The 12,715-nt window shown below is 43.4% G+C and overlaps 1 protein-coding gene across 2 annotated transcripts; it reads left to right on the forward strand.

Annotated features, from left to right (window-relative positions):
• Positions 1-517: 517 nt before the first annotated feature.
• LOC117996737 (ester hydrolase C11orf54 homolog) lies at positions 518-12,699 on the forward strand. 2 transcript variants are annotated; one of them, XM_069509503.1, is made up of 8 exons: positions 518-669; positions 1,457-1,545; positions 2,421-2,519; positions 3,190-3,365; positions 3,847-4,026; positions 4,424-4,520; positions 5,210-5,376; positions 5,944-12,699. In XM_069509503.1, the coding sequence occupies exons 2-8, from the start codon at positions 1,464-1,466 to the stop codon at positions 6,115-6,117; spliced, it is 975 nt and encodes a 324-aa protein (XP_069365604.1). In that variant the 5' UTR covers positions 518-669; positions 1,457-1,463; the 3' UTR covers positions 6,118-12,699. The 2 variants fall into 2 exon arrangements, with proteins under 2 accessions (XP_069365604.1, XP_034840779.2); XM_034984888.2 differs by lacking the exon at positions 518-669 and adding an exon at positions 794-900.
• The last annotated feature ends 16 nt before the right edge of the window (positions 12,700-12,715 follow it).

Below are 12,715 nucleotides of genomic sequence, written 5' to 3' on the forward strand. Positions count from 1 at the left end.
CCTACTAACTCCTGCCTATGTCATAGCACAATCTCAGTTTGTAATGAAAGTTCGAACTATTGATTTTGTGGAGATAACGCTCTCCAAATCCAACGCTAAACATGTACAGTACGCGATACAACGTAATGTACATCGGCCTTTAGAATGACATTTCGGCTTTGTAGAGCGTTGTTTCTGTCACTCATACCTACCTATATGAAATTTTATCGGTCTCAACGACAGAGACAATGCTCTACAAATCTGCTATCTCCTAAAGGTCGATGTACATTACTTTCTGCCGCGTACATTAACTAGGTACCTAATGTAGTACACAGTTGTACTCAAGTAGGTAGTGCTTTTTCTGTTTTTAGATTTGCATGGATTGCTGGTAGGTATGTGCAAAATAATTAAATCAGTAATGACCCTTGTTTGAAGGTCAGTACAATAGTATTGATAAGTAGGTACAATCAAAACAAGTTATTTACAATAACTAAATAATTGTCCATCTGCATTCTTTCAGTATAGTGTGAGGTATATAGTGAAGTCGACGCGTGCGCACGACAGATAACCACAATTTGACTGAGCCGGTATTATTTTATTCGTCGACACTGTTTGAGGTCGTCATTCAAGGTCCAGCGACGTTCCAAATCTGCCGCAGGGCACCTAACAACATCACATCACACTATTATCGTACGTACTTATTAACACGACTTATTTATACTTACCTATTTATTAAGTTTTATTTAGCAAAGGTCAGTGATACTGACCTTAGATAATTTAGTTTTTGGTTCAATATTTTATTCCATAAAACTTACTTTCTACGATAATTATGTACATTTCAACTTGTATTTTACTGTTTATGTTTGTGTATATTAAATCAGCGAATTGCGCGGCTTTGGGCGAGAATAACGGGATAAAAAGGTAGGTACAAAAATAGTCTACTTGAATAGAATAGAATAGAATAATTCTTTATTTGCATAATGTGGTACATAAGATGTTAAATCTAAGAAACAGTCCAGCACATTGGCCATGGCGGCGTACAAATATAGTTAACAGTTGAGATTATTGAGTGTGACTAGATATTTTTTTATAATACAGGTAAATCATAAAATTAAACTTAGTAAGTAAGAGTAATAAATAAAATGTCAAAACCAAGCGAATATAGGCACTGTAATAAGCTTTTTTTTTAAAATAATGTCCAACAATAGAATGTCAAAAACGCTTTTTATCATGTTGGAAAAATTCTTCTAAGGAGTAAAAATTTTTTCCTTGCTTGATTTGACGTTGACCTGCTTTTAATTAGCGGTATTTTGAATGATGGAGACCATAATAATCACTAAAAAAGGTATAAAATATGTGTCTCATATTCTCGTTTGATACGATTGGACCGATTTTGATAAAATTTGAAATGTTTTTCTATAGAGAACTGTTTTATCCCATAATTGATGAAATAAGTAGGTACTTATTGTTGTTCCAGTGTCAGCATGGCAGCGTCGGTGGACTACTCTAAAGTGCCGATCACTGAGAAGGCTCTGTACACTCCGCCGTTAGAGGAAATTGTTGATGGTACGTCTAGAATCTAGATATCACCTAAAATCCGTACTATTGATGAGTTGGTATAATATAAGTATCTACTATCGACACTTTAGGGTGAGATCTATAGAGCGCACTCTGACTTTGCTTAGAATTAAGACAGAGTTAAAAAGAGACAGAGATATCTCTCACATAAGTCTGTCTCGTTTTAACTCAATCTTAAGTCTGAGCAATGTCAAAGTGCGCTCTATAGATCTCAGCCTTAGGAGCTTTTAGCTTTGCCTTAAGTTCTATTATTTTAAGTAAATGACTTATTTGCAGCGACATAATAGTTATTGATGCTCCTGGACCCTGGTAGGTACCTGAGTAAGTGATTTACTCATTTTGCCATTGAGTCAGGACTCGGACCATAGAGTAGCAAACCTCATACATCAAGTGTAAAAGCTCTCCTCTCACCTACATAATGATTATATGAAGGTCGAGGAAGCTTGTAATTAACAGACATTTTAAGAAATGTAATATTTTTTATTCAATATATGGCACTTACTCACAATCATATCTGATGGGAAGTGATAAAGGACGCGTTTACCTAGAAGATGCATATTTACTCCTGTTTTAAAGATACCCGGCTCTTAAAATATGGTAAACTAGCTTATATATGCCCGCGACTTCGTCCGCGGCAAATTTCGAATCCCTGTTTTTTATCCCCTCAGGGGTTGCATTTTCAAAAATCCTTTCTTAGCGGATGCCTACGTCATAATAGCTATCTGCATGCCAAATTTCAGTCCGATCCTCCTGTAGTTTGAGCTGTGCTATGATAGATCAGTCAGTCAGTCAGTCACCTTTTCCTTTTATACATTTATATTTAGATTTCTGAATTTTTTATAATGTTTAATTTAATTTTGTAGTGTTGTCTCGGCGGTTGGCCGCCACATTCGAGGATGTGCAGGTGTCTGCAGAGGACAGTCCCGACCTCACACAACCGCCCTTCTCCCTCAGTGCACCAGGTATTTTAGTTTCTCTATATCTTAGGTTCAGCTGTAATAGACGTCGGCCGCCTATACTTCGATTCGTGACGCGTAACTCAAACTTTTTGGATTTATGTGCGTTTTAAGACATTTTCTTACCTCATCGGTATTAGAGAGAGGATTCAACTATAAGTAAAAAGACTTAATTTATTATAAGAATTTCGAAGATAATTGTATGGAATAGGTATTTATCTTTTTTATTTCGCTTCAATTATATTTGTCATCTCATGGGACAGTTAGGCACTTATATTGTTTATCGCAAGTAAATATTGATTGAAGCAATTGCAGTAGCTGTTTACCTACTTGTTTACAGTGTGATAAGATAACAACTGTATGTAAGTTGTTCGTTGAGTTTTGACATAGGTACCTAGGTAAACATATAAAACGTATTGATACGTTCTGCAACGTCGGCTGCTTGCGTTTATAACAGAATCCCTTTTAGCTAGTGCTAGTTTTAATGCAAGTATGCTGCATTCCATTGCTCTTCGGCAAATCCTAAGCTTGGACTTTTGAGAATTCGTTAGGGACCAATTCTGAGCACCATATTATGATATGAGAGAGTTGGCAGAATGAACATAACCATGACATTATAGTCATTAACAGAAAATAAACCAAGTATCTATATATCTGTACAGTATCTTGTGTTCAGGTCTTACGGGCGACGTGAAGCTGGTGGAGATAGGCGGACCACCGTACCTGCTGCCCCTGGTGCATCGCGACAAAGTGTACGACTTGGCGGCGCTGCTGAGGCACCTGCGCAGAGACCCCGCGCTGCTGGCCGGCGCCGGCGCGGGGCCCTGGCCGTACCTTGGGGTCAACTGCGAGGTCTCTATTGTTGCTACTTAATTTGCAAGAATAATCTCATCAATCATCATGAATCATGAGTAGGTAATTCTTCTGACCGAATTCCAAGTAGGTACGCAATCAAACCTGCTGGTAAGTGACTGCAGTCTAAGATAGAACGCGCTTGTCTAGAAGAGGTATATTCACTGTTGACTTGAAGGTACCCATATTAAAAGCGAAGGGGAAAATTGATGCCGGGAGGGCATGTGATATCCTAGCGGTTAGAAGTTGAAACAAGGAAGCAAATAGCTCCGTATGTGTCTAGAGAATTTCGACTACTACGTACCGGGGTAGACATACTGCAAGTACAGTCCCTCCCTTCAGTCCGTAGTTGTGTGTTAGCAGACAATTCGAAGCACATACAAGTGGCCAAAATATTAATGAAATGTATCTTACATATAAGACCTTGGACGATTCTGATGAGTAAGTTCAAGTCCTTTAACGTTAAATTGTGTCATTGCAGGGTATAATCAACCTGTACGTGAACAAGGGTCAGGTGTCGCAGGGCACGCGCGTGGTGTCGGTGGAGCCCGTGGGAGCAGCTAAGGGCAGCTCGGGCTACAAGCAGAGGCAGCTGCCCAACAACGAGACGCGCACTGCGCTGCTCGGGAACTATCTGCTCTCCGAGGGGAAGCCCGGGAAGGTCATTTAGAACTCTTCACATATTTTGCTCAGACTTGGTCTCGCACGAACTGTCAATAGCTCAAGCTAAAAGGTTGCCACAATAGCCCAAGCAAGAGATTTACAAAACTATAATGTTCGTTTTGCAAAGGAATGCGGATAGCTGACTTTAGCCATGCATCCCTTACATGGAACTGAGCACATACCAGATGTCTTCGGGGTAAACTTTGTTTCTGGAGTAAAATCTTATGATTTTGTTGATACGCAGCGTGGCAGGCGAAGCAAGATGGCACGTAAATTAGATAAAATAGTCAAATATCTGTTGTACTTATTAGTTGCTATTTAGAAATTGGGAATACATATATCACAATTTACATAGGCTCGACTTTACATATCCAATATCTTTAATTTCCTTGCAGGTTATTAAAGTAGTCGCCAAAAAACGGATCGGGCAGGCTAACTTCATCACCGCCATCAGAGAGGCGCTGAAAGAACACTATACAGACAAAGTTGTTGGTAAATCTAATTTGTAACTTTATTGCTAGCTGTTCACAATATTTTATCTTGTCTAGGGTAGGAACAGCATTTCGAACACTGCACAGGTAAATTATTCTGACGATTCAAATGCATTTAAAAGTTTATTTGAGTAAAAATTTATTCTATTCTATTCCGTTGATTGTATTTAACTAAAGTTTATATATAGTCCAACAATTTTAACGCATCGAGATTGGAATTCATCTCCTCATGGCTCCAGATCATCTCCTTCCTCCTCTTCGGGGAAAATCCTCTTGGACATAGTGCCGGACTCCTACCGACTAAAAACCCCTCCTTTCTCTAAGCAGTAATGTCCCCGCCTTGTTGGCCTACCATTACTGCCGCCATTAATCTCACCTGGTGGTGTTGATGCAGTCTGAGATGGAAGCGGGCTAACCTGGAAGGGGTATGCTTTCTATTAAACCCATGCCTGCCCCTTTTGGTTTCTACACGACATCGTACCGGAACGCTAAATCGCTTGGCAGCACGGCATTGCCGGTAGGGTGGTAACTAGCCACGGCCAAAGCCCGACCAGAAATTTAGAAATTATAAAATTCCAAACCCCTGCCAGGAATTGAACCAGGGATCTCCCACTAATAGAACCACAGCACTTAGCACTGCGCCAGGGAGGTCGTCAACTTTTCCCAGTTTGTGTTATACGTCTGCTATAGGTCTGGGAGGTACGTTCCTCCTCCGCGAGGGCAAGGTGAAGCACCACGTGATGCCGGACTTCAGCGCCACCCCGGTGTGCACGGACGCGCAGGTGGACGACTGGCTCCACTTCTTCGAGATGCGCGCGCCCATCGTGCACGTCGGCACGCTCGTCACCGGAGACTTGGTAAAACGATAACCTATACAAAGGCCTTTAGAGATTTTGCCTTAATTTAGTGGTCTACCTTTTTTTTATCAAAATAGCCAACATGCCTAAAACCTCTATTAATCAATAGCTGCATCAATAAAAACAAGTTTCGTATGAGACAAAATCTTCCAAAGTGTCAAGTTTCCAAGATATAAGCTATCATGTATTAGTGGCGTCGTCCAGTCTCTAGCCACTAGTACAACTTTGATGGCTTCTCATAGTCAGACCGGCGGCGGAGTGGTTACGTAAAACGTTGCAGTAGCGACAGCAGTAGCAATCCGATAGTTCATTTGCTGTCTCTCTTCTTCTTCTTCTTATTTTGCTTTGTGGCTATTGCTCTCTCTCTAGCCGGACGTTTGACACAATGATCGCGAGATTTACGCCTGTCGCAAGCTTATCGCGAGATACGTAATCACCCCGCCGTGCTGAGTAGTGAGCCGGCGATGTGGGTGGGTTGATGACGATGGTGAAAAGCAGAAACGGTTGCACTAGTTGCAATCGTTGTCTTGAATGTTACAGTGTGAAGCATGAATGTGGTGTGTGCAGGGTCTGGACCTGCGCGTGCAGCACTTCCACGGCTTCAGCCAGCACGGCGACGGCGGCCACTACCACTACGACACCACTCCCGCCGACGTGCACTACGAGGGATACTTCGCGCTCGCCGCCTCCGTCATCAGGATCGACGCTCCGCCCGACACGCACGCCGTCGGCCGAGACTGATCGCAGTTACCAAACACTACCACTACGACACCACTCCCGCCGACGTGCACTACGAGGGATACTTCGCGCTCGCCGCCTCCGTCATCAGGATCGACGCTCCGCCCGACACGCACGCCGTCGGCCGAGACTGATCGCAGTTACCAAACACTACCACTACGACACCACTCCCGCCGACGTGCACTACGAGGGATACTTCGCGCTCGCCGCCTCCGTCATCAGGATCGACGCTCCGCCCGACACGCACGCCGTCGGCCGAGACTGATCGCAGTTACCAAACACTACCACTACGACACCACTCCCGCCGACGTGCACTACGAGGGATACTTCGCGCTCGCCGCCTCCGTCATCAGGATCGACGCTCCGCCCGACACGCACGCCGTCGGCCGAGACTGATCGCAGTTACCAAACACTACCACTACGACACCACTCCCGCCGACGTGCACTACGAGGGATACTTCGCGCTCGCCGCCTCCGTCATCAGGATCGACGCTCCGCCCGACACGCACGCCGTCGGCCGAGACTGATCGCAGTTACCAAACACTACCACTACGACACCACTCCCGCCGACGTGCACTACGAGGGATACTTCGCGCTCGCCGCCTCCGTCATCAGGATCGACGCTCCGCCCGACACGCACGCCGTCGGCCGAGACTGATCGCAGTTACCAAACACTACCACTACGACACCACTCCCGCCGACGTGCACTACGAGGGATACTTCGCGCTCGCCGCCTCCGTCATCAGGATCGACGCTCCGCCCGACACGCACGCCGTCGGCCGAGACTGATCGCAGTTACCAAACACTACCACTACGACACCACTCCCGCCGACGTGCACTACGAGGGATACTTCGCGCTCGCCGCCTCCGTCATCAGGATCGACGCTCCGCCCGACACGCACGCCGTCGGCCGAGACTGATCGCAGTTACCAAACACTACCACTACGACACCACTCCCGCCGACGTGCACTACGAGGGATACTTCGCGCTCGCCGCCTCCGTCATCAGGATCGACGCTCCGCCCGACACGCACGCCGTCGGCCGAGACTGATCGCAGTTACCAAACACTACCACTACGACACCACTCCCGCCGACGTGCACTACGAGGGATACTTCGCGCTCGCCGCCTCCGTCATCAGGATCGACGCTCCGCCCGACACGCACGCCGTCGGCCGAGACTGATCGCAGTTACCAAACACTACCACTACGACACCACTCCCGCCGACGTGCACTACGAGGGATACTTCGCGCTCGCCGCCTCCGTCATCAGGATCGACGCTCCGCCCGACACGCACGCCGTCGGCCGAGACTGATCGCAGTTACCAAAGGCTGCGTATTGTATACAGGGTTTAATTACGTTAGCAAAAACGAAGACAGGTGATAGTACTGATGATTACCACAAAAAACGTGATTGTTCGCAATGTATTGCAAATGAAACATCTGATTGCCATCAGAGGTCAACGAACGTTACGATAGGTGCCGCGGAGTCAATGCCGCGTCGTAGGCTCGGCATTGTCCCCGAGTTTTGTACGGTATACATTGCAGGTTTGAAAAATAGTAAATCATTAAAACTACAAGTAAAAGGCATAGTTATTGGACTTATTGGTATTGGATTGTGAGATAGTTGTACGGACTCTGAGCACAACCTAATTTTAGAGTATTCGCATACTCTTCTTACTAATGTAATATGAAAAGGACAGACGCAGTTTGACAGTCTTAAATTTAATATTTAGATGGTAAAACCCGTGATTTTAGCGCACAGTCGCGAGCCTACTGTTTTTTGTAGCGTGCACTAAAGTTTAGAGTCTTTAAATGTAAAGTTCATGTTCTGACCCTTTTTAGCATTGTTAAAAAGAAAAGGATGCAGATACTCTAAATTAAGTTTAGAGAAAGACAACGGAATCGGTGCCAGTATAATAATAGCGCTAAGTTTTCGCTAGCGTTCAAATTATACCCTGTATGAATACCTAAGTCCCATGACTTCATTCGATAGGATTTATGACGTGGACGTGTGTTGCTATGCTTTATGAGATCACTCGTCAAGCTTTGCCGATTTAAAAATTTTTTTTTAAATATATTATTTTGAATGAGTTTTGTTTCACCCAATCACAGAAAATGTATATTAATATTATAAATGTGAGTGTGAAGTCGCGTGCATCAACTAAACATACTGTAGTATATGTAAGGTAGATATGAAATAAATAAACCAGTTAGCAATCGACCGCTGTGTTATTATCACGTACATTACATTGGCGCCGAGTCGGGATTAGAAGTTAAAAATAAACACGCGTGCAATAATTAATATTTGAGAATGCCTTTCGGAAAAATTGAGCCGTTTGATCTGTTTTCTGGGAAGTGGTCGTTATATGTGCGGCGAGTGGAACAGTTCATATTTCTTAATGAAATAAAAATTACACACAAAGTCGCCACGTTGGTAACGTTAGTTGGTGAACGCACGTATAATTTGATGTGTGATCTATGTGCACCAAATAAACCGGAGGATAAAACCTTTGAAGAATTGGTAAAAATAGTGAAAAATCATTTAGAACCTCAACGTTCCGTATACGTGGAGCGGGAAGTGTTTCGACAGCGAAAACAAAAGCCGGGGGAATCCATATTGGAATTTTTGCAACAGTTAAAGCATTTGGCAACGGAATGCAAATTTGGGCAAAATCTGGAAGAAAATCTATGTGAACAGCTCCTGACTGGTTTACGGAGTACAGACATTAAAGCTAGATTACTGGTCGAGACTAATCTAACATACAAGAAGGCGGTGGAGCTAGCTCTAGGATTAGAAGCTGCGGAGAAGCATGTGGACAGAGTGAGCGGCCGCAATAGTTCGGGCGGTGCATATTCTGGGGACTTCGGCAGCAACATAGGAACAGGCGCAGGCGGCGCGGCCGGCTCGAGCGCGGCCGGTGGCAGCGGCGAGGCGAGCTGCGAGGGCCTGCACGCGGTGCGCGGCGCAGCGGCGGGCCGGGCTAGGCCCGCGGCCTCTTCGGCGCTTTGCTGGCGGTGCGGGAAGCCTCATCGGGCAGATAAGTGTCGTTATAAGCAGTACAATTGTGATTTGTGTTTACGCAGGGGACATTTGAAAGTTATGTGTAAAGCGGCAAACAAAACGACCGAAAAGGACCATAATTTCATGAGTGATGACTCGGAAACTGAAATGTACAATATACGGGCGGTTTCAAGCAGAGACAAACCGTATTTTATTAATGTTAAAATAGGGGATAAAACACTTAAATGTGAGTTGGACACGGGTAGCAAAATTTCAGCTATTAGTGAAAAATGTTATAATAGTATGTTTTCGAATTATAAGATATTGAAAGATGAAATAAAATTATGCTCATACTCGGGCTCGCGAATTGAACCGATCGGGTTTATATTAGTAAATGCATGTATCGAAGACAATTATCAACAGAACTTACAACTGTATATAATAAAAAACGGGAGTCGTCCCTTGTTAGGTAGGAATTGGATTCAAAAATTTAATATAAATGAATTATGCATTAATAATATTTCACAAGATTATAGTGATAATGAGTATCGCGATCGGTTCATAAACGAGCTAAGGACAGAATATTCTTCTGTATTTACGGATAAGTTGGGCGAATGTAAGAAACAAATTCGTTTGCAGCTCACAGATAATAAACCGGTTTTCATTCGCGCCCGGCCGGTACCTTTGGCATTGCGAACTGCAGTGGAGAGAGAACTTAATCGTTTAGAAAAGGAAGGATCGATCTATCCGGTTGAACATTCGGACTATGGTACACCCATAGTTCCGGTTATTAAGACTTCGGGAGATATTAGGTTATGCGGGGACTACAAATCAACGATTAATCCTAAGTTAAAAATGGATCACTATCCGCTTCCACGCATCGAAGAGTTATTTGCAGCTTTGACCGGTGGTCAGAATGTAGTTTTTTACAAAAAAGCGTTTCTTACCTAGGGTTTATTATTGATAGACATGGTTTGCACCCGGATATGACAAAAGTGGAGGCTATTGTGAAAGCTCCAACACCAGGAAACGTGACTCAATTGAAAGCTTTTCTAGGCCTAATAAATTACTATGGCAAGTTCGTTCCTAACTTAAGTTCGTTGCTACATCCATTATATTCTCTCCTAAAAAAAAATCAGCCATGGAACTGGGATATAAATTGCGAAAACGCTTTTATAAACATAAAGAATATTTTATCAAGCGACAGAGTGTTATGTCATTACGATCCAGCGCTTCCGTTAGTGTTATCAGTAGATAGTAGCTCGTATGGTATAGGAGCAGTCCTCGCGCACGTATTCGCCGACGGAACGGAGCGGCCAATCAGCTGCGCGTCGAGAACGCTCGGAGACGCGGAGAAGAACTACAGCCAACTAGATAAAGAAGCACTGGCGATAATGTATGGGGTACAAAAACATCACCAATACCTCTTTGGTAGGAAATTTATTTTAAAAACGGACCATAAACCTCTGGTGTATATTTTTGGGCCAAAAAGCGGCATTCCACAAACGGCAGCAAGTCGACTACAACGTTGGGCGGCTACATTGGCAGCGTACCATTTTGACATCAATTACGTGAAATCAAAATGCAACGGCAATGCGGACGCATTATCCCGCTTACCATTAGAAGGTGAGAAACATGACAGACCACTCAAATCAGAGAAACATTATTTATTCTATGTGAATGAAACGTTACCGGTGAGTTATAAAGAGATTGCAGCAGAAATAAAAAAGGATAATTTATTAAGTCGAATTTATGGCTATATTATGTTTGGATGGCCAGAAAAGTGTAAAGAGGATGAACAGGCATTTTTTGTAAGGCGCGCAGAGCTGTATATTGATCATGGGTGTATTTTATACAAATACAGATTAATAATTCCCCAAAATTTACAGGAACGGGTTTTATTTGAAATTCATTCGGGACATTTAGGAATTGTAAAAATGAAGTCTATTGCCAGAAATTACGTGTATTGGCCTTCTATAGATAAGGATATCGAGGCGGTGGGACAGAAGTGTGAAGCATGCCGAAATGTACGAGACGCCCCTCCTAAAACCACTTTACATCCATGGGAATTTCCGACGGGACCTTGGAAGCGACTACATGCTGATTTTGCTCAAGTCCATGGGAAATATTATATAATCGTAGTCGATGCGTATAGTAAGTGGCTAGAGGTGGAGCAAATACGTAGTACCACGGCGTACGATATCATTAAATTTTTTCGAAGTTTATTTTCTAGACTAGGGTTAATTGACCAACTCGTAACGGACAACGGCCCCCCATTCCAAAGCGCAGATTTTAAGGAGTTCTGCAGTAAAAATATTATCAAGCATGTTACATCTTCGCCGTACAGACCGCAAGGAAACGGAGCTGCAGAGAATGCGGTTAAGACGGTGAAGAAAACTATTAAAAAGGCTGTGTTAGAAGGCGTAGACATACACGCCAGCTTATGTCGATTTTTACTGCAATATAGAAACTGTCCACATGCAACCACAGGAGTAGAACCGGCAGTAGCTCTGTTAGGGAGGCGCCTACGGAATAGACTAGACGCAATGCGGCCGAGTACGTCTAAAATAGTGGCGGAGGCACAGAGTAAACAAATAGAAAGCTCAGGCGGAGTCATCCGAGAATTCGAGGTAGGAGATAAAATATTAACACGGAATTATTCCACAAAGGGTCATAAATGGATCGAAGGAGATATAATAGAAAAAACGGGGCCGGTATCGTACAAAATATTACAAAACAAAGGAAATATTTGTCGCAGACACACAGACCAAAATTTACCACTGAGAAATAGTCGATTTTCGTGGAACGTCGAAACAGAACCAGAAAGTGCGGAGATAAGTATTACGGATCAGTATGTAAACACAAGACCCCGAAGACGAAACGAAATAGTCAAAGAGTCGTATTCACCCTGGAAGGATGCGGAGGAGTTTGCAACTCAGCGGGGGTCACAGGAATGCGAAGAGCAAACGTCGACCGGGACGCCGCCGCCACGACCGGAGCGGGTACTATCCCCGACGCCCGAACCAGGCGCCGGGGGACTGACGCCATTTCTAGAATCTCCGCTGGAAAGTATGGAAAGACCTAAGCGAGCGTGCCGGCTACGTAAAAAAGAGTAAGAATTAAGAAATACAATTAAGTAACCTATATCGAAAAAAAAAAAAAAAACGGAATAGAAAGTTTCAATTGAGGCAAGTTTCATAAAATACATACAGGGTACTTACATTGTTATAAATATATACGGGAGATAACTTGATAAGCTATAGTGTGTTATCTATGGTTAAGGGAGTGATTAAGTTTTGGATATATTATGTAGGTAATTAAAAAGGGCAATTAAACAATAATCCATTTGTTCTTAGCAAGTAAAATAGAGTAGGGATTTTTTTTTACTGATTCAAGTGTTTAGTTTATTAGGGGAAGGAGAAGCGGATATACATAATAATTAATTAGTAGGATGTAAGTAATAAGCTAAGATAAATTACCTATGTATTTCCTATGTTAAAATCAAGCAACAAGACTTTTTATAGGAAAGAGATGTGTAGTATATGTAAGGTAGATATGAAATAAATAAACCAGTTAGCAATCGACCGCTGTGTTATTATC

This window comes from Maniola hyperantus, chromosome 3 (assembly GCF_902806685.2).
Source record: "Maniola hyperantus chromosome 3, iAphHyp1.2, whole genome shotgun sequence".
In the NCBI taxonomy this organism is placed as follows: domain Eukaryota; kingdom Metazoa; phylum Arthropoda; class Insecta; order Lepidoptera; family Nymphalidae; genus Maniola; species Maniola hyperantus.